The sequence below is a fragment of the Ursus arctos genome, unplaced genomic scaffold (assembly GCF_023065955.2).
Source record: "Ursus arctos isolate Adak ecotype North America unplaced genomic scaffold, UrsArc2.0 scaffold_2, whole genome shotgun sequence".
Lineage (NCBI taxonomy): Eukaryota > Metazoa > Chordata > Mammalia > Carnivora > Ursidae > Ursus > Ursus arctos.
This window is the reverse complement of record NW_026622874.1, coordinates 97,634,628-97,662,515: the sequence shown is the minus strand read 5'-3', so window position 1 is coordinate 97,662,515 and position 27,888 is coordinate 97,634,628. Positions and strand designations below refer to the sequence as shown.

General features: G+C 49.0%; 1 protein-coding gene across 2 annotated transcripts in view; it reads left to right on the top strand.

Annotated features, from left to right (window-relative positions):
* AZGP1 (alpha-2-glycoprotein 1, zinc-binding) overlaps positions 1-6,068 on the top strand; it is a 43,823-nt gene extending 37,755 nt beyond the window's left edge. Inside the window, exons 1-4 of one of the 2 annotated variants that reach the window (XM_026516211.4) lie at positions 515-650; positions 2,409-2,669; positions 4,590-4,865; positions 5,489-6,068. In XM_026516211.4, coding sequence (XP_026371996.1) covers positions 575-650; positions 2,409-2,669; positions 4,590-4,865; positions 5,489-5,811 — 936 coding nt within the window. In that variant the 5' untranslated portion in view covers positions 515-574 and the 3' untranslated portion in view covers positions 5,812-6,068. Of the gene's footprint in view, positions 1-514; positions 651-2,408; positions 2,670-4,589; positions 4,866-5,488 lie in introns of those variants that run through there. The other variant, XM_057315223.1, reaches the window with a different exon arrangement.
* Positions 6,069-27,888: the final 21,820 nt, after the last annotated feature.

Genomic DNA, 27,888 nt, shown 5'->3' with positions numbered 1-27,888 from the left:
AAGAAAAGAGAAAAAATAAAAGGGAGGGAGGCAGAATTGTGAATGTCCTCCATGCAGAACTCCAGTGTGCCGGCTGTGAAAGAGAGAGGGTCCCCCCCCAGCTGGGGTCTGCCCAAGCCCGGGCTTCGGCCATTTGCAGTTTTTCCAGAGGTGGTCTGACAACACCCAAATCCCCCCAGTGAGCCTAGGGTGAGATGTCATGACAGACCGGAAAGGCAACACACACCCCAGGCATCTGCCACTTAATAGCCCCCCTGCCCTCCTCCCTCATCCACTGGCATCTGTCACCTGGGGGATACACAAAGTCCCTGCCTGCAATCAGCCGTCTTGGCGCTCAGTTTGCACACCGTCTGTGAACGGGCTGAGTGCAGCCTCTGTCCCGGGCGGCTCGTGCATCCTTCTCTGTCACCGTCAGAGGAGGAGCCTGTCCTGTACACTCATTGGCTGCGGAGTCACCTTTCCCAGGCTGGGCTCACAGCCCAACCATTCCCATAACTACACCTGGCTTTAATTCCAAGTAATCTGCTCCAAGCTCCACAACCCAGGGCAGTCCAGAACCTTCTGGTCAGGCACAATGGGCACAATGGCGTCTGTCCTGCTGTCCCTGCTACTCCTTCTGGGTCCTGCAGTCCCTCAGGAGACCCACACTGGTGAGTGAGGAAGCCAGGGGAGCTCTGGGGGACAGATGGGCTGGAGAAGGGCCTCTAATGCAGCTGGGATTCCCGGGTATACTGTGGGAATGAGTGTCCAAGGCTGTCACCTAACTCAGCTCACGAACTTTGAGAAGCATCGAGGGGGCCTCTGGACTCATGCTAAATGAGGCCGTAGAGAATCAGAAGCTAAAACCCTTAGTTTACAAATGAGCAAAACTGAGACCAGAGAGGTGAAGTGACCTGGCCAGGGTCACACAGCCAGGACAGAGCAGGAGCCTTACAGGTGGAACTTCCTTTTTCTTCCTTTCTTCCAATGGCTGGATGAATCTGTCTGGTTCTTGGAGAAAGAGGGAACAACCCTAAGGGGCAGATGTGAAGGCAGCTTCACTGGAAAGTTGTAGAAGGAGATCTGTCCCCTCCCCCCACAGTCAGACCACAGTGCTACCTTAGCCCTGAAGGCAAGTTAGGGGGAAAGAAGCCAGCTGGAATCTGGGAAGCACCAGAGTCAACACTAGAATAGGAAAATGAGGCTGTTTCTTGGCCACAAATTTCAGGATGAAGAAATGTAAGCTAAACTGTGCATGTTTGAAACTCGTTACACTTAGAAACTATGAGAATATACGTTTTATTTGAAAATGTTAGTCACATCCTACACCAAAGTCTGTATTAGTCAGGGTTCTCCAGAGAAACAAAACAAATAGGATGTATGTACAGAGAAACAGATGGATCTTAAGGAACTGGCTGGCCTAATTGAAGTCCGCAGGCCGGAGACCCAGAGAAGAGTGAGTGTTGCCGTCTTGAGTCCAAAGGCAGTGTGGAGGCAGAATTCCTCCTTCTTTGGGGGACTAGGCTTCTTTCGTGTGGCCTTCAACTGATTAGATGAGGCCCACCCACTATGAAGAGTAATCTGCTTTACACGAGGTCTAAAGTTAATCACATTTAGAAACTAATTAGCTAGAATAATTTCAGTACGTGAACTAGGAATCTGCGATATGACCTCCAACATTATTTACCCCAATGTGAGTTATATCATGAATTAATTATTGGAAATGCTCCCCCTTCTCCAAGCCTCTGCCAAAATGTAAGATACAACCCTGGGAATTCTGAGATCCAGATCCTGGTCTTACCCTGTGCCAATCCATTCTGGGTCATCTCCTGAGTTTTCTGGTAAATTCTTCCTACACATTTGAATTCTACGTCTTAGATTAGGTTATGCTCCAGTAACAAAGTTTTTAGTGGCTTAACCCAGCAAATGTTTATTTCTTGCTCGTGTAAAGTGAATACAGATAAGGCAACTTTCCTGTCTTCCCTGGGGTGGCTCAGGAATCTGGGCTATTTGCATCTTGGGACTCCTGGTTTCATCCTGAGGTCTCCACAGTCATCACATAAATAAAAGAAAGACAGAACAAACCAGTTCATAGGGCCTTGGACCAGAAGAAAGATATCACACCCTCTCACATCCCCCACTGACAAAACTCAATCACACGATCCCAACATATGGACGAGGAGGCTGAGAAATATCGTCGTCTTATGTGTCGAGAAGAAACAATGGAGTGAAGACACAGAATGGTATCTGAATACCTCCCAGAATAGAGGGAGGGCCCTTTGCACTTGAATGAACCTCCAGAGGGGTGAGGCTCAGGGATGGGGAGGACAAGGCCCAGTGGCCACAGCCCCCTTCCTGGCCCTCTGCCGCCCCATGTTGGGCCTCCCTTGCATGGACCCCACACCTCAAAGTCTTCTCCTCTTTTTCAGGGCCTTACTCTCTGAGCTTCTTCTACACCGGGCTGTCCAGGCCCAGGGATGGCTTCCCCAGCTTCCAGGCCACTGCCTACCTCAATGACCAGGATTTCTTTCACTATGACAGTGAAGACAGGAAGGCCATACCCAGCTACCCGTGGAGCCAGATGGAAGGAATAGAGGACTGGGAGAAGGAGAGTGAACTTCAGAAGGCCAGGGAGGACATCTTCATGGTGACCCTGAAGGACATCATGGACTATTACAAGGACAAAGAAGGTGAGCGGACCGAGGACTGCCGGGGTGGAGGGTCTTAGCCCAAGAGGCAGCCCTGCAGGGGTGAGTGGAAAGGGGTCAGCAGGATGGAAATCATGGAGAGCAGGGTAGAAATACGCAGACACTCTGCATCCCCCCACCCCACAGCGCATCTGCTCTCCTCCTGCCCCATCCTGTCCCCTTCCTCACTCCCAGGCCTCCGCTCTCACAGGAGGTGCTGTCAGAGTCTGCTCTCATCCAGGCATGCGTCACCTCTCAGCTGCACACCCCGACCTCTCTGGGGCTGATCCTGCTGTAGAAAGCGTCAGACTCCCCTGCCCAGGGATGTCGGGGAGAGAGTGAGCTCACCCTGGGGCCGGTCAGACCTGGGTTCACAGGGTGGCCTGGCCAGTCACTAGCTATCGGACAGTGAGTGTGTTCTTAATTATCTGATCCAAACCCACGGAATTGGAACCTCCAAGAGATTCCATAAAACTTGCCTATGCAAATTCCAGGAAGGCTAGAACATCGTCGGTCTTGAGCTCCCCGGTCGTCCCGTCACCTGGGACAGCCACTAATAACCCGCTCAAATGAGATGCGTTGAATGATTGAGAGAAAGTGCCTCACACAAACCGTGGCCCATACCGGGAGCTCAGTAGGGACTGAACTCAAAGCCACACACTGTTAGAGTTACATGGGACCCTGAAGACCCTCCTGTCCCTAAGGAGCAGACTCGGGAGGGCTCACCCGGGCTTGTGGTAGGAGCAGGAAGAGGAGCCGGGCCCCCACCGCCCCCACCCCCACCCCCCAGCCCGTCTCCCGAGTCAGCCAGTCACAGGCTGGTGAACTGCTGATGCTAAATCATCATAGTGTGTGTGGAAAGATGGGTCTCTGAGCACAAGCTACGTGGAATCTGAACGTTTCCTAAAGGAGGCCAGAGTTCTGCAGACATCTGAAGGATAAGGAATGGGAAGCCCTGGTGAGGAAAATGCCCGGCCTGCACATCAGAAGTAGGAGAGGGGAGGCACAGGTGCCCAGGAAGGACACCGGCAGACATGTGATTGGCTGGAGTAACAATGTCGAAGCAAGGAATTATGAGGAAAGAGGATAAGAGAGGAGGGGAGGGTGTGAGAGAACCATTAACGTTTCCGAGCCCCCGCCGTGTTCCAGGCACAGGTGTAAGTAAACACTGGTAACGCTCACGACAACCCTCCGGAGCAGCACTGCGGCCGCTGCCGTTCCCAGGCTGAGAAGACTACGCGCTCGCGTGCAAGCCAGGTCGGGGTGCAGAGACATGGTGTGAGCCCAGGGAGCGTGAGATCAGAGCCTGGGCCACAGACCAATCAGTTTCGGGTCCACACCGGCTGTGTCCCCCTCCCCGCAGGGGCCAGGCTCCAAGACTTGTTGCTCACTGGGCTGAGGGCATTTTCAGAGATTCGTAATGAAGATCTCAGACCCCAGAAAAGAGGGGAGCCGCGATCACATCATGTTTATTCAGGCGGTGACATCAGCTCCACTTAGAGTGGAGAAAAAAAGGAGAGATTTGGCAATCTGTGTAAAACTCCGAATAATTTCTGTTCAACTTGGAGATGGCACTTCAGTGTGGTTCTGTCAGGTTCCTAAGAACTCCCAGTGGGTTCGCAATTCACTAAATGAGATGATGCAGGAAGGTGGGGGGACAGAGTGTGTGGTGGGTACTCCCTGACCCTCCCCCGCCAGGAAGGACGCATCGCAGCTCAGACGGGCCTAAAGCACCAAACCAAAGCAACTTTCCCTCTTCTGCTTCTTGTCTGGCTTATAACCCGTTTGCCAAGATAAAGGGACCATGTGCTTAGATGTCCTTGCTTCCTGTTGTTTCTGCAAACCGTATAGGAGTGGAAGTTATTAAAACAGAGTCAATGCCAGGCTGACTGACTTCCCCCGGGGGGGCCGGGGAGGGTGCAGGGTCTCACACCTTTCAGGGAATGTTTGGCTGTGAGCTCCGGAGTAACAAAAGCAGCGGAGCATTCTGGAGGTACGCCTACGATGGAAGGAATTTCATCGAGTTCAACAAAGAAATCCCAGCCTGGGTCCCCCAGGACCCAGCAGCTCTGAACACCAAGCAGAAGTGGGAGGCAGAAGAAGTCTACGTGCTGCGGGCCAAGGCCTATCTGGAAGAGGAGTGCCCGGCAATGCTGCGGGGGTACCTACAATACGGCAAGACCTACCTGGACCGACAAGGTAACGCCCCTTCCTGCTTCCTATGTCCTGCTCCCCCGCTCTGAGCTGAGAAAGACCAAGGTGATCTCAGGCTGGGAGCCCAGGGAGCATCTGGGGCCAATCCCGTGGTGGTGTCTGTCTGATGATGCCTCCCGGCTGGGCAGTGGACAAAGGCAGGTGTGGACAATGCCTGCCTGTCACAGCCTGATTTGTCACAAGCCCAGACTGTGGCTTGGGAAACAGTGAGAACGAGGGTCCTGTGGGACAGAGCAGGGTCAGGTCTGATGAATAGAGCCACAGGCAGAACTAAGGCACGGAGCCGAGACTGGGGGCGGGGGAGCCCCAAAGCTCACTCAGAAGTTTGGGAAAAAATAGAAAAATGAATGGGGGTTATTCACAATTTCTTGCCATCAGATGTCAATACACGGTGGAGGGACAGGGGAGCCCGAGGACGGCCGTGGTCATTCCACGATCCAGCGGGGAGGTTCCTGGGAACCTTCAGCCTTCCCTGATCTTCGTAAAGGTTCCCTGGGGAGGCTGACACAGAGCTTGGAGCTCTGCTTATCACTGATGCCCAGAGAGCTGGAGGGAGCAGGGAGCCATCGAGGGCAGGCCCTTGATATCCACGCTCTGTCCCTCTGCAGATCCCCCCTCCGTGTCCATCACCAGCCACGGGACCCCAGGAGAAACTCAGACACTCAAATGCCGGGCCGATGGCTTCTACCCACGAGAAATTGAGCTGCACTGGATTCAGGGGGACGATACACAGGAGACTGAGTCCGGGGGAGACGTTCTTCCCAGTGGAAACAGCGCATACCAGTCCTGGGTGGTGCTGTCAGTTTCTCCGCAGGGCAGAGCCTCCGACTCCTACTCCTGCCGCGTGACTCACAGCAGCCTGGCCCAGCCCCTCACTGTGCTGTGGCAGGGAGCGAGGGCGGAAGGCTCCCAGGGCGCCCGGGAGCAGTAGCCACCCCTCCTGCAGGGCAGGAGAGATGAGCTCTAGAAATCACCGCGGCATCACCAGTGAGGCCAGGGGTCAGGTGGTGGATTCAAGGACAGGGAACACTGCCAGCCACTGAGCTGACTCCCGGCTGAATTGTCTTGCAAAGCCTCATTATCTAATCTGTCAATCAAATCAACAGTAATCACCTTGCCTAGCACACAGTGTAGAAAGGTATTTTTAAACTGAGATGATATAAAAATGTGAGTAGATGTTACCATTCATCCTGTGCTTCTAAGCCTTCAATTCATCTGAAATTCACCTGGTATCAACTCAAAGCAACGTTCACGGGACATCCTGCCCCAGGGGGTCCACTGTAGCATGGCGTGGACCACCTGGTCCCTTGGGCCTTGTTCAGGAGCTCACTGGGGACATCCCCTCTGTTGTGAGGTCGTAGAACATCTTTAATACAAACCCATACCTCTCCTGTGCCTCAGTTGCCCAGACCTGCCTCCTTCCTGTGAGACGCCGCCCTCCGTTCCAGCAGCTCCACAACTTCTGGCCTGGGAGCTGCCCCAGACCATAGCTCATCTGAGAGGTTTCCTCCCCCAGGAAGCGCTCCCAGGGAAACAGGAATTGGATGACCTTGGACTCCTTCCAAATTCACTTGAGTGTGTGTGTTTTTTTAACCCAGTGACCCACCACCATCCACAGGTTTAAAAACCCCGAAAGACAGCAGAGCTCTCACATCTGACCTTTCTACGAAGCCCATCTGTATGACTCGGACTTCTTCCCTTCCCAGCCCCAGCCTCCAAGCTGAGCTGCTTAAGGAAATCATCCCCAGCACTCAGAATTCCGAGCCGACCGCTATCTTTCTTGAAAGCCTAAATTTGACCATTCTACTTGTTATTTTTGATACTTTGACCCAGTTTGGAAATCAAAGCTGAGAAATAGCTTCCTCAGTCTATGTGAAATCCGCATTCCTCTCCTCTAGAACCACAAAAAAAAAAAAAAAAAAAAAAAAAAAGTCCAATTTGAACAGTAGAGGCTGCAGAAGAAAACAATCCAAATAGTCAAAAGAGGGAAAAATAGAGCCATGAACAAATAAAACCACGTGACAGGAGAAGAATTTCAGATCAATAAGGAAACCCAAAGTCCACAGGAGCAGGCCGGGCTAAGGCAGACTGGAATGTGAGATTGCGCCCCACGGGCAGGAGACATGGGTTGGGGTGAGGGCAGGGGGAGGGGACTTCTGGAGGCCCCAGTCCTGGCCAGCTGTGGGGGAAGAGGAGAGAGACACAGAGCCACTCAGACACCCAGAGAAACTTCCTGGAGGGATTCAGATGTCAGAGGAGGAAGTGAAGGCCAAGACAGCTGGCCGAGAAGAGATGAAAGATTGTTCGTGACCGGTCACGCGTGAGATGGCTGAGGGGAGGGCCACAGGGCCTGACAAGGGACATGACTGAGGGGGGGGCTGGACTGTGGGCATCACCACACCCACGGTGTGGGTCCTTCCACAAGCACCTCCTGCCCGCCCAACAGAGAACCAGCAAAAGATCCTCCAGCAGGCAGGACCAAGTTCAAGTGTACTTTGAAGACGCCCCACCCCGGGAGGACCCCATTGCCACAAACTGCCTCCTTGGCAATTCCTCAGTCCCTTAGTACTACCTTGTCTCTCTCAGAGATTCCTCTGGAGACAGTTCAGCAGCTAGACTGCAGGGACAGAGGGCTTGGATTTAAGCAGGAGATGCCAACAGGATACGGGACTTAACCGTAGTTGCTGTTAAGGTCCTCTCCAGTGTGGCTAACACTGCGTTTCCAGCCCGGCTTGTACTAGAACTTAACAAACATACATTTACAGTTTTCTATTTCCGTTGCTCGTTTATTGGTGCATTCACTCAAGAATCATATATTATTTATTTTCTGCTTGGCACTCTAATAAACACCTAAGACCAAGCAGAACAAGTGGGTACCGCCCCTTCCCGCAAGGAATTTGTTCTGCTTATTTTAACAATACCCTCTGTCGAGGTTCAACGCACATCTTAGCTCCTCTCGTGACCACTGCGATGATCACTAATTCCAACACATACTTGTCCATGCTGTCTCTCAGAAATATCAGGGAAGATTTCCAGAAAGACATTGAGTGAAGCCAGGGTCCACACTATCTCAGCAGCATCCCAGGCCATTCTCTGTTTTTGTTCCTCTCCAAGTGAAAGGAAAAGAATCAGCAATGGGAATTTCTGGGGGAAGAGCATTTGGGGCCGAGAGCACACAGCAGATGCCAAGTCCCCAGGGCAGGAGCAATCGTGGTGTTGGAAAGGCAGAATAATGACCAGTGGGCTGGAGCATCGTGAACACGTGAAGAGTCAGAAGATGTTGCAAAGGGAGGTAGCGGTCAGATCGCGCAGGGCATCGTTCCCCCTGGGAAGGAGTTTCTGCCGCAAACAGCAACATCTGGTAGGTTTTAACCAAATGGCGATAGGATTTACTTTAGGTTTGTTTTTTGTTTTTTTTAAGATTTTACTTATTTATTTATTTAGAGAGAGAGAGCATGAGCAGGGGGAGGGGAGAGGGAATGGAAGAGGAGAAGGGGAGAGGGAGAAGCAGTCTCCCTGCTGAGTCAGGAACCCAATGCCGGCTCTGATCCCAGGACCTGAAGATCATGACCTGAGCCAAGGTCAGACGCTTAACCAATGGACCCAGGCGCCCCTGCTTTAGGTTTTTAAAACATCCCTTTGTCTGTTGTGTGAGGAAGGGACAATGGTGACACAAGGGTGAAAACAGGGAGACCAGAAACAAGTCCCGGGGAAGGACTCGGGCTGGAATCCTCGCAGCTGTGAAGGTAGTAAGCCGCTGGAGTTCAGGATTTATTCCGGAGATCAAGCCTACAGGACTTACAGATGGACCCCATGAGCCCTGAGTTTGCTGATGCGTTCGATATGAGCTGTGGGGGGCAGTGGTGACTCAAATTCGAATCCCAGGTCTTGGATCTGAGTCATTCCTGGCAGCACCCTCCTCCACAGGCTGTCCTGTAACACACAGTCCCCAGCCCCAGCCCCTTTGATGGCTCTCACTCCACCTGATTCCTACTGCTGGAGCACCTAGAAGCTTCCTGCTTCTCATCTGAGGAAACACTTGCCAGATGACCCACCCGGAATAGTAGAATAGTGTTTCTCAAAACCAATCCGTGCTATTCCTTCCTGCGTCCTTCCTCGCTCTTACAGCTCAGACCTCTGTCTTCTCCCACTAGCCCGAGCTGCAAGCTAAGATCCCAATTCGCCTCGCGTTCGCATCCTCCCCTTGCCTGGCCCCACCCTGCCTGCACACCCCGCGTTGAGCCCGTCCTTCCAGACCACCCTCCCTCGCCCTCTGGACGCAGCTTCAGCGTGGCCCACGCGCCCCCTCGTGGTCGGAAGGCAAAGGTGCAGGCTGGTCTCGCTCACCAGGGCGCGGTCTCCTCCCGCCTGAGTGCCAGGAAATGCACGCGCACCCCTAGAACCAAGCAAGCTAAAGTGGCTGGATTTATATTCCCCACAACAGCAGAGCTCCGGGAAGCAGAAATGCTTTCTACCTGGGAGGTGAATAACTGCTATCGCACATTCCTAAACTAAGAGCTGGCAGAGAGAGGAAAAGATCCAACTGAACGCTTCCCTGAAGCCCCCTTGGACCTGCTCCTCCTGCACGTGGCTGCCCCAGAGTTTATTTGCTCCCTTCTTCAGTCCTGACCCGATACTCCTCGCTCTCACCCGCTCTGGTTCAAGGGCTGGCGTTTGGCTTTGAACTTCAAATCCCAGCGCCAACTTCAGGCAAAAACAATAAACTAGTAACAGGAGGAGGCTTAACCAATGTGGCATTTAGGAATGCCCCCTCAGCTGCAAGGAATAGCGTAATTGACTGCAGTTGGCTCAAACAGCAAGAGGGATTTTTTTTTTCTCAGCTCCGGGCCAGCCCCTCTATGGGGCTTGGTCGCCCCCTACTGGTCACAAAAAATAACTGCAGCAGGTGTCAGGAAGGCGTCCTCGCAAATTTGACACAAAGCCCGGAAGCATGGCCCTGAGGTGAGGACCAAAACCTCTCCCCCCTCCGCCCCCCCAGTTCCTGCCTTTGATCACGGGGGGAAACCTTCCTAGGAAGACACACCTACGCAGCCCTTCCGACTTCCCTTTACATCTCATTGCTCAAAGCCAGTTTCTGAGTACCTGCCACAGCCTGGGCCCCTTTCATGAGATTAAGAGTTTTCTGTCAATTCTTGTCAAAATCAGAGGGCATTTTTTAGCACACAAGAAGAAGGGAGATTATTTGGAGGTAAACACCCAACAGTTTCTGTTACACTTGAAAAAAAATATGATATAATGTTAAAAAAAAAAAAAAAGCAGTTACCTCACTTAACGAAACATTAGCACATTCCCATTAATGTCAGGAATAAAACCAGAATCCTTATTTCCACAATTATTCAATATTTTTCTAGAACTTCTAAGTTAATTCCTTAAGACGAGGAAATGAGAAGTTCAAATACTAACAATCATGAAATGAATTGACACTTACTAGGAGATGCTCTGCCTCCCTACCTAGAAGACTCCAAATCGATGGCCAATTCCCTGAAATAAGCCAGAGTTCAGAAATGTGGGTGACAAGCAAATATACAAGATCAATAGATTGCCTATATACCAACAACAACAAGTAGTTGGGAAATATTAAAAAAGGAAACCCAACCACAATCGCTTTAGAAGAAATAAAAATAAAATACCCAGGAGTGAATGGATGTTTTCCTCAGGGTCGATCAGGGTGTCCCGATTTATACAGGTTATTGTTTGCAGTGGAGTTCCCCACCTTTGGCCTTGAACCTGGTATTTGTCACTTCTCTTTAGGAACCTGATGAAGGGCTCTCCCTGCCCTCCTGGCTCCAGCCGTCAGGCATATCCCCATCTCCTATTCAGACTTCCTCCCTACCAAGCTGTGTAAAGGGTCTGGAGAACCAAACACAGGCCAGGTTACAGTGGCCTGAGAACAATTTGTCTTAGATATGGGAATAAATTCTTAATATAATACTAAACCCCCCCCTCCAAAAAAAAAAAAAAAAGTACAAAACAGTGTGCATGTGAATTAGTATGGGTTACTGGCTAAGCAAGCAGACTGGAATAAGATTGAATGGTTTTGACTAGAAGCTCTGCCATTTATAACTATGTGATCTCTCTGCCTCAGTTTTCTTATCTGTAAAATAACAGTGGTACATACTCCAGAATGTGATGAGGGTTAAGTGAGCCAACACAGGTAACAGACTTTAGTGGCAGGTATTTAATAAACATACAGAAATTATTAGCTGCAGGGACGCCTGGGTGGCTCAGTCGGTTAAGCATCCGCCTCTTGATTTCAGCTCAGGTCATGATCTCAACGTCGTGAGATCGAGCCCTGTGTCGGCCTCCACGCTCAGCGGAGAGAGAGTCTGCTTGAGATTCTCTCTCACTCTGCCCCTACCCCCCCACTAGCTTGTGCTCTCTCTCTCTCTCTCAAACAGATAAATAAATCTTTAAAAAATAATTAGCTATATTAAGTATTGCTACCATGGTTATTGTTATTGAGAGAAAGGCTTTCTTAAGCCACGTGCTGTTCAAATCTCTACCCAAAGCAAAAGCAAAATGTTTCCCAGGTAGTAATGCTGCTTAGGGACCACCCAGAGAGACAATTTCGTTAAACTAAAGCTGCCTGGCTGGAAAATTACATATTAATAGCTGTACATTAATATTTGAAATGTGGGAGCATGAGGGTGACCCCCAAATAATTTCAATGTGCACACTGTTCTCATTTCACTACACCCCATTAACCTTGCCTTGCCTTCTCTCATCCATGCTGTCTCCTAGGCTCAGAGCACCTGCTGAGGGAGCAGTCGGCTTCCCTGGACCCTTGAGCACCCAACCGTTAATATGAGGGTCTTAAAACACATTGGGCGAGTCAGTGTCAGATTTCCTTCTCAGGCTAAGGGGCAGCACTGCCGCTTTCAGGATTCAGAGGCATTTCTTCTCTAGGTGGTAGGCTCGACTGCAGTTGCACCGTACTGCCACGAGAGGGCACCATATACCGTGCTAACGGACTTGGAGAGGTTCCTCCCAGCAGCTTTAAGAACGTGTGGGGCTGGCGGGAACCGTGGTTGGCGTTTCTCTTCATGTTTGCTGATCCCTTTTATAATTATGGGGTCATCTCACTTCGTTTTCACACCTGTCCTGCAGTTCCACCTGAATGTCCTGAAGACCTCTCAGAATCCCGAGTTCAAATACGATCTTCCCCCTCCACCCCATCCCCAGAGGAAACCAAAACAATTTCCCTTCTTCCCCTCCCCCTATCCCTCTCCCCTCCCTCCTTCCCTTTTCCCTCCTCCCCGTACCCGTTCCTCCCCTCACCCCTCCCCCTCCTCCTGATTTCTCCATCTCAGTTAAGGGCATCTTTACCCTCCTAACCACCCAAACTAAGACCTTTGGTTTCTGTCCCCTCCCTTTCAACCCAGACAGCCTAGATGTCACCAAAACCAAAATACGCTCTCACTCTGGTCCTTTTCTCCACCCAGATAGCTCCTGTCTGACTGTGCCTCCCTCCGGCACAGTCCTCCCCAGTCCCCGGCCTTTCCTATCATCCTTGATGCTCTGACAACACAGGTGAGATCATGTCATTTCCTTCTTTAAAGGTCAAGAAAGGTGGAAATAACGCAAGTGTCCATCCAAGAGTGAATAGGTAAACCAAATGTGGTCTAGCCACAAAATGGAATATTAGTCAACGTTAAAGAAGTAGGAAATTCCAGGGGCTCCTTGGTGGCTCAGTGAGGTAAGCAACTGCCTTGGGCTCAAGTCATGATCCCAGGGTCTTGGGATCGAGCCCCACATCCGGGATCCTGCTTCTCCCTCTCCCTCTGTCTCTTACGTGCTTGTGCTCTCTTTCTCTCTCAAATAAATAAAATCTTTTTTTAAAAAAGTAGGACATTCTGACACATGTTCCAACACGGATGATCCTTGAGGACATTATGCTAAGGGACAGCAGGGCTTGGATTCATCCAGAACTGACTGTTGGACCCAGATAGTTTTATCAATAGGCCAGGCTTTTGAGACAACAGTCCCAACATATGGCAAAGGATGTGACAGAGGGATCTACTTCTAACATATGCCGATTTGAAGAAAACCTTTAAATCAGCTATTTCCTTGGTCTCTGCTGTCCATTTTTAACTAAAGGAAATTTCTGGGTTGAATTTACTTTTCTGAGTAGATCTTCCTACTGAAAGAAAGGGAAGTTCTCAGTTGTCATTCTCTACCTGGGAATAGCTTTGCCTAAAAAGTAATAAAGCTGCCATTCCGGTTTCCAAACAAGGCTTTTTGGCTTTGGTTACCGCAAATCTGTCTGAAGTCGCTTCGTGCAGCTAAGAGGACACACCAGCCAAGAGTTTGTCAGCCCTGGAGCCGCTCCTGGATCTTCCAGTTCCTACGTGAGCACTCTTGGCAACTTACTTATGCTCCTGCGTTTTGTTGTTGTTGTTGTTTAAATTTTATAAAGATTTTATTTGTTTATCTGAGAGAGAGAGCACGAGCGGGGTCATGATCGGCTCAAGTCATGATCTCAGGGTCCCGGAATCAAGCCCTGCATCAGGCTCCGCATTCAGCAGGGAGTTTGCTTGGGATTCTCTCCCCTTCTCTCTGCCCCTCCCCCTGCTTGCATGTCCTCAAGTGAGCTCTCGCTCTCTCTCAAATAAATAAATATATCTTTAAAATAAAATAAAATAAAATAAAATAAAATAAAATAAAATAAAATAAAATAAAATAATAAAATAAAATAATATGCCAGCCATCAACAGGCTTGCAGTTTGGCTGTGGTTGTTGTCAGTCTGATTAACCCATCAGGACCAAAAGAACCAAAATAGTGCTTTCTGATGTAAATATAATGCAAGCACATACGAAATGTTCAGTTTTCCAGTAGCCACATTTTGACAGGCGGAAAGAAACAGGTGGAATTAACTTTAATGCTATATTTTATTTAACCTGGTCTGTCCAAAATACCACTTCCACATATACATTTTTAAATTATTGTTAAGCTATTAAATGATATATTTTATGCTTTAAAATAAATTAAAATATTTAAGTTATTAATTTTAAATGTTATTAATATATCTTACATCTACATTCCTTTTTTTTTCATATGAAGCCTTTGAAATCCAGTGTGTATTTTACATCAAAGGACATCTCAGTTGGGATTAGACACATGTCAAGTGTACAATAAGCCACATGTGGCTAATACCTACCATATTGGAAAAAGCAGGACTAGAATCTTAAGCCAAAGAAGATACTTAAGGCAGAACATTGCCAAATCCAAACCCCTGCTGACCAAACAGAATGCAATGATTTCTCACAAAGTCGCATTTCTAGTTCTGTGGCGAAAGCTGAGGTAGGAGAGAAGGCTTTCTCACATATTTGGGTGACCATTTTCCTCTGCTGTAAATTGTTTAAAGCCAAATGAAGTCTTTTTTAAAAAAATATTTATTTATTTATTTGAGAGAGAGAGCGTGAGTGGGAGGGGCAGTCAGAGAGGGAGAGAGAATCCCAAGCAGATTCCACACTGAGTGCAGAGCCCAACATGGGGCTCCAACCCAGGACCCTGAGACCGTGACCTGAGCTGAAACCAAGAGTCAGATGCTTAACCAACTGAGCCACCCAGGCGCCCTTCCCCCAAATGAAGTCTTGAACCTTCTTTAAAGGTATTTTTCTCCAGGGTAGCTTTTCCAATGTTTCTTTAGGCTTGCGTTACAACTGGAAGCATCCCCCCATATGCTAGGATTTCTGACCAATGTAAAATTTCTCAGATGTGTAGAAAGTGCTGATAAATGCCTGGGACTTTGGCCACATTTATTATTTTCAGGAGGGTCCTGATTTGAGTGGCTCCTTGGGTTTTCCTCTAATGTGATTTTGTTTTTAATAGGCTCTACACCCAACATAGGGCTTGAACTCATGACCCTGAGATCAAGAGTTGCATGCTCTAATGACTGAGCCAGTCAGGCGCCACATTTGTTTGATTCTTTTTTTTTAAGAGGATAGATCCCCCCACCTCCGCTGAGGTGTGATTAACATATAACATAGTGTAAGTTTAAGGTGTACAATGTGATGGTTTGATACAATAGGATCTGTGTCAGAATTTCCTTCCTTTTTAAGGCTGAATAATATTTCATCGTACATATAGACCACATTTAGTTTATCCATTCATCAGTAGACACTGGGTTGCTTCTACTTTGCAGCTACTGTAAATAATGTTGCTATGAACATGGGTGTTCAATATCTCATCATTTCCTTGGTTTAAATTCTCTGGGGCATATACCCAGCAGTGGAATTGCTGGATCACGTGGTAATTTTGTTTTGGATTTTTTGAGGAGCTGCCATACTGTTTTCCGCAGTGGCTGCGCAGTTTTTACATCCCCACCAGCCATGCACAAGGGTTCCAATTTCTCCACTTGCTATTTGGTTTCTTTTGCATCCTAATGGGTATGAGATGGTCTTCCTGAATTATTGCACACTCCATTTGGTCGATTTTGGTGTTTTGTTTTGTTTCGGTTTTAATTTTTTTAAAAGTGTGTGTGTGTGTGTGTGTGTGTGTGTGTGTGTGTGTGTGTGTGTGTTTCCATTTGGTCGATTTTGAAACTGTTAGATGTTTCCTGCCATTTTGAACACATAGGTTTTCATTTTTATAGTGTTCATTCCGGTTGAGAGGCAGCCCCAGACAGTGGCAAGTGCACAGACCGTGGCGGCACAAGTCCTGGGTTCTGACTCGACTGTCCCCGGGAGACCCTGAGCAGGAGAGAAGTTTCTCCAGGCCTCGTTTGCTCCTCCTCTGGGGGGAGCCAGCACGATAATACACCGTGCTCCAGCCCCTCTGCGGAAACTTAGGCCTGGATACATTTGAAGTGGACCTTCTCTCCCACAAGTGAGTTGCTAGATTCGATCTCCACTTTTTCCCTTTTGACTCATTTTGCTGCCGCTGGGGTGGGGTACATGCCGCCCTGGCAGCACCGTCCCGGGCGTCCGGCGAGCTTGGGGAACCACCGAGAAGCGAGGCCTCCCGGGTCCTAGAGAGGGCGCCTCGACGGGCCGCTGCGGGCGCACTTCCGGCCTTTGTGTGTCTGAGGGTGACGGCGGCCGGAGGGGGGGGCGGGGCGCCACTGCGCTGCGCTTTTCTCCGGGGTGCTGCTGACGTGTGCTTCGGCGGTCCTCAACCCCTAGGCCGAGGCGGGGGCCCCCCGAACCCACAGCGCCGGGCTTGGCCTCACTTGGGGGGCCCCCGAGGAAGCCCGGCTGCCCGCTGTGGGGGCCGCGTCTCTACTTGTCCCCGCATTCTGGTCTCGCTTTCCCTTTGTGCCCCCAGCCGGCGAGGAATCTTCAAAGACGAGGGGTGCGGTGGGGGCGGGGTCCACGGTTTGACCCCTCGTTCTGCCCGGCTGCAGAATTCAGGCCGAACCTGCTCCCTCCCTGATCCGTGCTGCTGACATGGCGGGTCCTTTTGAAAATGAAGCGGTTGTTGAACCGCTAGACCGGCTCTGGTTCCCTCGGCTTTGCGTTTTCGTTGTTCACAGCACACTTAGCCCGAGCGCTGAGCTAGGAGGGGAAGTGAGGACTCACTAGGTTCTTGTCTGTCCCGGCCTGGGGACACTAGCAAGGGAACGGACGGGTGTGCTCCTGACATGTGTGAGATGCACACGAGCCGGCGCGGGGGTGCGGGTAGAGCCGCTGCGGACGGGGATCCGGACGGGGAAACCTGGCGAGGCGGCTGCTAGTGCAAGGAGGGGTGGGAGTTGGAGCTGTGGCAATGCCAGCCAGACTGGAACGTTCCAGTTAGAGCTGGAGCAAAAGCACAAAGGTGGAAAGGTCGGGGGGAGCTGCCAGGAGAGGGGTAAATATTTCAACACCATTCTGATAAATGTTTATTCTGTGCTGGGTTGTGGAGATTGAAAAATGTGACCAAAAGGCCCCGCCCTAGAGATTGTTAAAGCCCTTCTGCTGGAAATAGCCAACACAAAAAAAACCTGTTTGTTTTTTTTTTTCTAGAGGCAGTATGGTGAAATGGTATCTGAATGCCACTTAAATGGCCGTGTGATATTGGGTAATTTTCTTAATCTTTCTGACCCTCAGATTCCTTGCTTCTAGAGGAGGATAATAGTAGTATTTAATAGGGACCAATGAATGAGGTAATATGTATAAGCACCTGCCTCAAATGTGTGGCAGGTACTCAAGGTCCTCCTAGGATAGGATAGTCCTCCTATATCTTTCTGCGCTCGATTTGAAGTGATGCCTCTCATTTTTTTCTTGTATCAGCCCAGACATCTGGCACTTTTCATGGTGTCTTTGTTTCTATTCTGCTTTTTAAGATTTTTGTTTCTTTGCGTGTACTTTTTCTTTTCATTTATTTTTCAGGCTTGAAATCAAATGTATTTTTTTCCTTCTTCACGCTTATAGATAGACCTTTTTGCTCTACTGTGATCTATGCATTCCTAAGAACTTGCTATTCTGCAAATCTTCATGCCCCCCCAGAATCACTCAAAATAAGACCAAGAATAATAGAATTGGGAAGACTTCTCAAAACTATATATTTTGCGGGCGTCTAGGTTATGCAGTCAGTTACGCATCTGACTCTTGGTTTCGGCTCAGGTCCTGATCTGAGGGTTCTGAGATTGAGCCCCATGTTGGACTCTGGCTCAGCGCGGCATCTGCTTGAGATTCTCCCTTTCCCACTGTCCCTCCCGCTCATGTTCTCTCTCTAAAATAAATAAGTAAATCTTTAAAAAAAAAAACACATATATTTTTGTAACCAGAACTTCAAGAAAAACAGTAACAATCCTAATTTAAAATGTTGGCACAGAGGCATCCGGCTGGCTCAGTCGGTGGAGTGTGACTCTTGATCTCAGGGTCGTGAGTTCAAGCCCCATGTTGGGTGTGGAGCCTACTTAAAATTAAAAAGAAGAAAGTTGTGTAATATAAAAGGAGCAGATAACTTGATGAACAGGCTGAGAGGAGAGGTTGAGGCCTTGGAGTTAGGGAGACACGGGCACATACACGGAGATTGGGGCCAACTGTGTGCAATAACCCTTTCCAAAATAAAGCTTGTAGCTGCCTGAGCTACAGGAGGGAAGAAGGATGTGTACTGTGCTATTCCCCACAGCTTGCCGAATTCAGCTTCCCTGCTGTGCTTTGCTTTGGGGGGGGTGCTGTTGCTTAGCAACACAAGACGTTAACATGCTGAGAAAACTTGTACACAAAACAACAGGACTTGACGTTTTACTAATATCATTCTCCTCATTTACCAAGCATCTGTGTGCTAGTCACACCCCCCAGGAACGTATTCTAGCTAAGCAGACTATCTGGTCATCGCTTTCTTCTGGTCCTTTCATAACCTCTCCAGCTAGGTTTTTTCCCCTTAATTTCTCAGGAGAGGGCACGATGGATAATAATCTTTGCATCTAGAGCAGAGATGCACAGTGATCAGAAACTGGGAAACCGTGTGGGGAGAAGTGGCGTGGGTGGATGAGATTGAAGTATACACAGTCCAGGGAGTCCTCAAGTTTCAAGCGCCTACCTGACAAATGTGGTGAGGACAGTAGCCAGATGCCCCTGCCTCCTCCTCTCCCACCCTCCCCTGCCCCAGCCCCACCCCGCCTCCTCATCCACTACCCCTGAAGGCTCTGACCAAGAAGCAGGAGCAAAGCAGGACACGTCTAATCTGGCACCTCTTTCTCACCCCCTCAGGGAAACCGTGTCCTCAGCACCACCCTTTCCTGCCCGTCACTGCTCACTATTCCATTATGCCATGTCAGGCAGCCTCGCACACACGCACGCAAGCTCCCTCTCTGTGTCCCTGCAATATGGACATTTTCTATCACCGACGTTTACCTTAGGGAAGGTACTGTCCTTTTCCATCTCACGCTCTTTACTCCGTTTGTGAATTTCAATACAACGCTAATCATGGCTGATTTGACCAATGATTATCCAGAGATACAAGCGTCTTAAGAGAGAAGACCCCCCTGGGCGCCTGGGTGGCGCAGTCGTTAAGTGTCTGCCTTTGGCTCAGGGCGTGATCCCGGCGTTATGGGATCGAGCCCCACATCAGGCTCCTCCGCTGGGAGCCTGCTTCTTCCTCTCCCACTCCCCCTGCTGTGTTCCCTCTCTCGCTGGTTGTCTCTCTCTGTCAAATAAATAAATAAAATCTTAAAAAAAAGAGAGAGAGAGAGAGAGAGAGAGAAGACCCCAAATACCCATGTGAAATGACATGGGGGCTACCAGCACCTCAAACATTTAAAAGCCCAAGTACCGCTCAGAGCCTTCACAGAAGTAATCTCTCGCTGGAATCCTTCAATACTAGCCCCCAAAAGGAATAGCGTTTCTAACCCAGTTGCATTGTTTTCCTTTTGTACTTAGACTCTGGAACCACGGTAATGTTTTCTGCTATTTTTCACTGCAGGTCTACCGTGTTTGGGCTACATTATGTTTTAGCTAAGCGCTTGTGAGGGCATAATTGATGTCTGCGGCACTGTTTAGTTGGGAAAATTAACTCCGGACTCCCAAGAGCCAATCTATAAACAGACTATTGGAATATATTTCTGTTGTTTATTAGAAATAACCATTTATATGTATTTTACTCTTGTAATACTTAACTGTTGTACATAATTTTTTCTGCATCCAAACCACATGTATTGGCTTCTTGCTAATGTTTTGAGAAATAACACTTTTAATCACTCTGCATGGAAATCTTGCTAAAATTTATGACGCTTTCCTGTGGGGACATGATTTAACTCATTTTTCCTGCCTCGGTCAACATTACACACATCCTTTACACAATGGTGTCCTCAGGGACCTTGTGGGTTCTTTGCCCTACATGAAATGATCCTACCTACGTAACTTTCTTAGTTTCTCTGTACGTTTCTCGTCAGAGGAAAAGTAAACTAAAGCCTCATATGTGCAGATAATTTGCTCAATTAAACATGAATCCTGCTTTTCTGTCAGTTATTACAATAGTCTCTCAGGTTTTTAAAAGTTATTTCTAAGGGACTCAAGAAGTCTGAATTTGTTTAAAATTCAATCCGTGGCACAACCCTTTCCATATGCCATTTTGAAAACATGGTTTGACACAAATATTTACCTTGTGATGTTCAAAGAGAACCCTGAGCCTCTTTAAAAATAAACAAACTCTATCCTTTGCTTGGGACTTAGTGCTTATTTCTCAAACCTTCTTGCAAACTGCCCTGGTATTTCTGACCCCATTTATGTAGTAAATGTATTTACAAGAGTAAAGTGACTCATACGCACTTGTTTTCCAATTGCCTTTCAGGCAATGGTTATAAAAACATTATTTTGTGAATCCACTCTGTCCCCTGTCATCACTTTATCCCTCTGGTCCCACCTGGAACATTAAAACGCCCTCTTTCTGGGAGCAGGTCTATAACCCAGTCTGTTCTCAACCACACGATTCTGCAGCTGTAAAGGGACTGGAGGGAAAACCCCTGGTGGATGATTGCTCTTTCAAGGAAGTTCCCTTCCCAAGGGCTCTGTCTGTGTTAGAACATTGCCCGGTCACACTCTGCCCCAGAGGAGCGATCCCATGCTACTAGGCTGTTGATGAGCCTTGGTTTGTCTGTTTTTAAATAGGACATAATACTTGAAAGATCTGGGAGATAGGACAGAGGAAAGCCCTGTGGAAACTGTATAGCAGGAACCAGCGTAGCCGCCACAAAGTGTCAGGCACCTGCTGCGAACCAGGAATGCTGCTAGACACTTTGTATCCATGATGCGATCACTTTTAAAACCCAGACCCATCCTGCAAGGTCCTGTGGGGTTGGCATTATCATGCCCAGAACCTTAATGAGGAAACAGAGATGTAGACCGTTGCTCTGCCAGTGAGTCAAGTCAGCTTAGGTTCAAGGCTCGGGCTCTTTTCACTAAACTCCTTCTCCAGATAGAGGCTCTTATTTTCTTCTCCGCCCAGAAGGAAGACAAGAGCTGTCTTTCAAGTTCTGAACCACCAGCGGAGGGGGTGACAGGACTCACCAGGCGTCAGCATGGCTGGCTGAGACGCACGCTCATCAGTCTCCCAGACCTGTGCATGCATTTTAGAACAGGCTCCTGGGGGGCTCAATCTTTAGCGTCTGGCTTCGGCTCAGGTCATGATCCCAGGGTCCTGGGATCGAGCCCCCGTATCGGGCTCCCTGCTCAGTAGGAAGCCTGCTTCTCCCTCTCCCACTCCCCCTGCTTGTGTTCCCTCTCTCGCTGTCTCTTTGTCAAATAAATAAAATCTTTTAAAAAAAGAAAAAGAAAAGAAAGAAAAAAAGAACAGGCTCCAGGCTGTCTGGAAAGCCCGTGAGTTTTGTGCATGGGCGGTGGGGGGGGGGGGGGGGAGCTTGCTACATAATGTAAAAGAAGAAAATTAAGGTGTTTCAGGCAAAGGGTAGTATGATCTCCCATTCAGAGACAACCAGATGATAGAATATTCCTTCCAGGAAGTTCTGTCTTCTTGCTCTTACCAAGTAGATGCACAAATGACAAATGATGTGGAAAACCTGAAGGACTTGATTGCTTTTTGAAAATCGCTGAATAATCACCACCTCTTAAAACGAGTTTAACTAAACTGACCTGTCATCAGGACTAAGACTGGCTCAAAGAGACCAACTATTTAACACTCAACTTGTAACATGTGGAACTTCCAGGGAAGTACCAGACAAGGGGACTGAAGGGCTGCAGGATGAGACATCCAAAATGTGCCACTTTGGCATAAAGATTATTTCGAGTGACGGGGCACCTGGGTGGCTCAGTCAGTTAAGCATCAGACTCATGATCTCAATCCAGGACCTGATCTCAGTGTCCTGAGTTCAAGCCCCGCATTGGGCTTCACACTGGGTATGGAGTCAGCTTAAAAAAGAAAAGAAAAGAAAAAAGAGAAAGAAGAGAAAAGAGAAGAAAAGAAAAGAAAAAAGAAGGAAAAGATCATTTTGAATTAAAAGGAATAAAAACCCAGCAGACTGCAGGAAAGGTGCTCTGCCTCCCCCACGACTGCCTAAATTTACATTGGAAGGAGAGCCTGCCAGAGGGGTATTAACAGAGTCCCCAATCTAGTTTTTCCAAACATCTCCTTTCACCTTCCTGATGGTGACTTTTCTCCCCTTTGTGTCCTCACACCCTTATCTTTTTCTTTAGCTTATATATAAGTTTGTGTTGGCTCATTGTCTTCAGAATTTCCTGTCTGTGTGGATTCCCCAAAGGTACTCCGATTAAATTTGATTTTCTCCTGTTAAAAAAAAAAAATTGTCAAACAACAACAACAAAACAAAAAAATGGGGGGGGGGGGGTTTAAGAAATGCAAAAAAGTCCTTTTCCATAGGGGAACAATGGCATTTTTAGGTTTTGAGAACAATTTAATGTCTTAACCTGAGCACAGCAGGCCGTGTAGTTTACTCTCTAGAAAACTCCTGGCACTTTTTTGGGGCGCCCAGCTGGCTCGGTTGGCAGACCATGTGACCTTTGATCTCAGGGTTGAGAGTTCAAGCCCCAGGTTGGGTGTAGAGGTTACTAAAAAATAAAATCTTTTCAGGGCTCCCGGGTGGCTCAGTCGGTTGAGTGTCCAACTCTTAATTTGGGCTCAGGTCATGATCTCAGAGTCGTGAGATCGAGCCCTGTGTTGGGCTTCACATGGGCTTGGAGTCTGCTTGAGATTCTCTCTCTCCCTCTCCCCCTGTCCCTCTCCCTGCCTCTAATAAATAAATAAATATTTTTTAAAAATAAAATATTTAAAGAAGAAGGAGGAGGAGGAGGAGAGGAAGAAGGGGAAAAAGAAAAATCCTAGAGCTCTTTCTTCCTGCTCCAAAATGGCCAGGCTGCTGTCCCAGCTCCCGCACACCCGTCGCCTCATGACACCTGTCTCCCGTCAGCAGCACTCAGGGAGCCCTAGACCCAAGCTCAGCCCCAGCCCCACCCCATGCTGGGTCTCCTGCTGCTGGATCCCTTATCTCTCCTGAGTACAACTTCTTTGGGTGATGCATATCTTTCCATAAGCTTCCTGAGACAGAGTGCTGGCCAAGTAAATATTTTGAGACCTTGCATATCTGAAAATGTCCTTTCGCTCTCCTCATCACCCTTTTTCCAGTTTGGGTATAAAATTCTAGTTTGGACATTATCTTTCCTTGGAATTTTGTCTTCCAGCTTCTGGTGTTGCCATTAAGAAATCCAGAAGCATTCTGATTCTTAGTCCTCTATATGAGACCTCTTCTTTTGTTTCTGGAAACCTTTGAGTAGTAAATTTCACATCGATGAGTAGGTGTTATTTCTTTCTTTCCCAAATTCACTTATTTAAAATATTTTATTTATTTAGTTGGAGAGAGAGAGAGCACACGCACGCATGAGGAGGGGAGGAGCAGAGGGAGAGGGAGAAGCAGATTCCCCGCTGAGCAGAGAGCCTGATAGGGGGTTCAATCTGGGGACTCCAGGATCTTTTTTTTTTTTTTTTTAAGATTTTATTTATTTATTTAACAGAGAGAGAGAGAGAGAGCACAAGCAGGGGGAGTGACAGGCAGAGGGAAAGGGAGAAGCAGGCTCCCCGCCAAGCAGGGAGCCAGACATGGGGCTTGATCCCAGGACCCTGGGATCACCACCCAAGCCAAAGGCAGAAGCTTAACCGACTGAGCCACCCAGACTCCCTTCCCAAATTCATTTTTGCTGAGCATGCAGTGGACCGTACGTGTTCTGGATTTCTGTGACATTTTCCTTAATTCCTTTATTGAGGATTTCCCTCTACTTCACTTCCTCCATTCTCTTTCCAAAATTTCTGAACTTTAGCTGTGGGAGCTCCTGGGTTGACTTCTCCAATTTTGATGTTTTTCACTCATATTTCCAACCTCTTGGTCTTTTCGTTGTTTGCTGGCCTATTTCCTTAACCTTCTCTCCCAATGAATTTTTCATTTTTGCTCTATTTGATATTTGCAATATTATTTCCAAGATACACCTTCTTTTTTCTGAATGTTCCTTTTATAAAGCATCCTGCAATTTCTTCTCGTATCTCCGTGGACATTAACAGCAGAGGTTTGGTTAGATGCTTCCTTCTGCTCCCACATTGCCATGGTTTCCCGGTCTTGCTCTTGCTGTGGCCTGTTGAAACAGGCTAAAGATGGCCCCTGTGTTGTTGACTTCGCAGCAGGCTCAAAGGCCACCGGTGCTAAACTCAAATTCTTACACATCCTATTGCTTTAAATATAGCCACCCAAACGTGTTTTCAGCCATGCAGAGCCTGCCTGCTTTGCAAAACTGCACCCAACATCAGTTAGCTCGAGATAAGACCAACCCCAGGACTATAAAAGCCCCCAAGCCAATGCTGCTCTTAGGGTTCCCTGACCCAGAAGCTCCCCACTGTGCTGTTGAGTGACATCACCTAGACAGGCAAGTCCTCTCCACCTAGTCCCCTCTCTTCTGAGTGTTCTTTTGCCCTACTCCCCGCCCCCCACCGTATGCTCCAGCTGTCTGTGCAAGGCCCCTTTCATGCAATCCTGTGCGCGCTCCACCCAGGAAAACACGTCGGACGGCACTGTCACAGGGTGTCCTGTCTTCCTTGATCAGCCCCAAACCTGGCCCTCACCACACCCATCCTTAAAATAAGGGCTTTCCTCAACCGTCTTGGCGGTCCATTCACACATGTCAGCGTGGGACTCTGGGAAGTTCCCAGCAAGGCTCTGCATGTGGGCAGGCTTTGTCCACTAGGAGCTTCCCTTAGGGGATCCGGTGGGAACTAGACTCCCAACTGTCAGTGTCTTTTTTTTTTTTTTTTTTAAGATTTTATTCTTTTATTTGACAGAGAGAGACAGCGAGAGAGGGAACACAAGCAAGAGGAGTGGGAGAGGGAGAAGCAGGCTTCCCGCCGAGCGGGGAGCCCGATGTGGGGCTCGATTCCAGGACCCTGGGATCATGACCTGAGCCGAAGGCAGACGCTTAACGGCTGAGCCACCCAGGCGCCCCCCAACTGCCAGTGTCTTAATCTTGTCTCTTGGTCAGTCTTTCCAGGGGAAAACCCTCCAGTCTCCCTCCTGAGGAGCCCAAGCCTGGCTGCCAGCACTCTGGATGTGGGGGAGAAAAGGGCTTGACCTTTGAAGGGTGGGACCTGGGACAGCAGGACCGAGGGACTGTGGGTCTGAGAGGCCACGCCCCTCAGGCTGCCAACGAGACCCAACTGGCCCCGAGGACACCGGGCCCAGTTAAGGTGTGGGTGCTCTACGGAAAACAAGGGATTCTATAAATACCCACCTCCAGGACGGCGACACCCTCCCCCTCAACACGGGCTTTTTCCTAGAACAGGAGACCGCAAACTTTCTTTTGGAAAGGGCCAGATGGTAAATATTTTAGGCTTTTCGGGCCACATGGTTGATGTCACAACCGCTCAACTCTGCCACCGTAGTGCAGAAGCAACCACAGGCGCTGTATAAACGAAGGAGCACGGCTGCATTCCAAAATCTCTGTATTTATGGACACTGAAATTGGAATTTCATATAATTTTCACATGTCACCATTCTTTTTATTTTTTTTCAACGATTTTTTTTGAAGATGTTTTATGTGTTCATCTGAGAGAGAGAGAGAGAGAAAGAGAGCACGAGCAGGGTGGAGGGGCAAAGGCAGAGGGAGAAGCTGACTTGCCACTGAGCAGAGAGCCTGATGCCGCGGGGCTCGAACCCAGGGCGCCGGGATCATGACCTGTGCCTGCGGCAAACGCTTAACCGACTGAGCCCCCCAGGTGCCCCTTTTTTCAACGATTTAAAAACATAAAATTCTTCGATCTCTGACTACAAAAACACGGGGCGGGCTGCACTTGGCCCAGCGGCAGGAATTTATGGAACCTCCTCCTGGAATATCATTGTTGAGAGATTATCGTCAAAATCCTCTGAACCTTGGGGCGCCTGCGGGGGCTCAGTCGGTTGAGCGTCTGACTCTTGGCTTTGGCTCAGGTCATGATCTCGGGGTCGTGAGATCGAGACCCCTGTCAGACTCCACTCTCGGCACGGAGTTGGCTTGAGATTGTCTCTCCCTCCCACTCGTGCTCTATCTCTCTCAAATAAATGAATAAGTCTTAAAAAATAAAAAATCCTCTGAACCCGGCTTCCTCTTCCCTTAGCAAAGCCTCCTAGCGCTCATTTTTGTCTGTACGTATAAGGGTTACAGGTTTTCTCCCTCCCCCACGCAGCCTCCAAGATGGGCCATGGAAATATAGACGTTTATGAATTGCCTTGGAATGGAAGCAGTGGTAACAGGGACTCCAAGACTTGCTGCCAAGTTCTCCCCCGGGGGTGGAACAAGTTGTTGATTGTTCTCTTTCCCTGGATTTTAACCAAGGTGATAAATGAGGGCCGGAGGAGGAGATCTCTGGGAAAGGTGGGGGCTCGGAGCCAGAGCCCTGACTCCCAGGCCACGGGCTTATCTGAGTCAGAGCCTCTGTTTCCAGCAATAAAGACCGTTCTAAGTAGGCCAGTACCTGTCTAGTCTCGACTTTCACATCAAGGGAAGAAGTCCCACCTTTCTTAGTTGCAGGGGCAGGATGGGGATTTGGCAGAGAGAAGAGCTCCTTCTGCTACTCGGTGTGTATTTCGGTGCAAGTCCGTTCTGCTTGCCAAGTCTCACTTTCTTTATCTCTAAAGTGGGGATAACCATTCCGACCTCATTGGGTAGTGGTGTGGATTAATAAATTAACATACCTAAAGTCCCTGTCACATCAAGGGGGCTTAAGGAATAGCAGAGAGTATAATTCTAATTTATCCAAACAAGGAAACTCAGAGACGTTAAGGCACCATCCAAAGGGCACACAGCTCACTGGGGGGTGGAGGCAGGAATATTATTTGTTTTCTCAACCCTCCAACTAATATTCTTTCTTCTATCCTGTGCAGCTTGGAGAGGAGGCTTAGTCCTTTTTTTTTTAAGATTTTATTTATTTGACAGAGCAAGAGAGCGCAATCAGGGAGAGCTGCAGAGAGATGGAGAAGCTGGCTTCCCGCTGAGCAGGGAGCCTCATGAAAGACCCTGGGATCATGACCTGAGCCAAAGGCAGACACTTAACGGACTGAGCCCCCCAGGCGTCCAGGGCTCAGTCCTTTTTTTTTAACCACACCTGAAATGCTATGGGAGGGAAGGTGTTGGGACTGCAGGATATCGGGCCAGTTCCCTCCCTTTCTCTCAGCCCCCCTCCCCCAGTTTCTGCTTCTGGGGACAGATCCTCTCCCCTGGTGGTTAGACACAGCAAAGCTGAGGCCTCCACATCATACAGTATAGGGGTGTTGCTGGACACCTCCCCTTGCCACCCCCAGACCCTCCTCTCCCCTCACCCCTCCCGGATGCGGGCTGCCTTCCTCTGGGCTGGGCCACTCTGCGAGACAGTTACAAAGATTCTTTGTAATGTGTTTGCAGGGAGGAGGGAGAGCAGGGCCTGGCTGTCCTCAAACCACATGGGCTGCCAGCCCTGTTTACACAGAGAAGGAGCCAAGACAGATGACCCTGTTGCTTGGGGGCCCGGATTGAAAACATAACCCAAGTGCAGAGCCCCTGGCTCAGCCTCCTTGTTTCTGGGCTACACCACACAGAAGCAGCATGGAGGCGCCTCTTTCCCCGGGGAGGCCTGTTTACTCGGCTGGGTGAGAGATGTTTGCACAGGGAGGGAGGTGGCAGTGGCCATCTGGCTGTTCTCTGGCGGAGTGGGGGAGCATTAGCAGGTCAGGCACTGTCTCTGATCCAGGGCCCCGGGACAGGGGTGGGGGGGGGAAGCCCTCTGACAACAGGCTTTCTGAGACACGTGTCTCTTTTTTGAGAGGGAATGCAGACAATTTGGGAAAAAATTGTAGAAACAGTACTGGTTTTTTATTTTGTTTTGTTTTTTTTCCTTTAATCCAGACCCACACCAGATAAATTGTCCAGGATCTTTCCCCCCTTTGTGTTTTGCAAGATGGCGAGAAAGGCAGTTTTCTGCACTTAAAGAATGGTGATGTTTGCCACCTGTAAGGTACTTTGTGGTTTAAAAAGCATTGCCGGGGGTGCCTGGCTTGGCTCCGTCGTTAGAGCATGCAGCTCAATCTTGGGGTCGAGA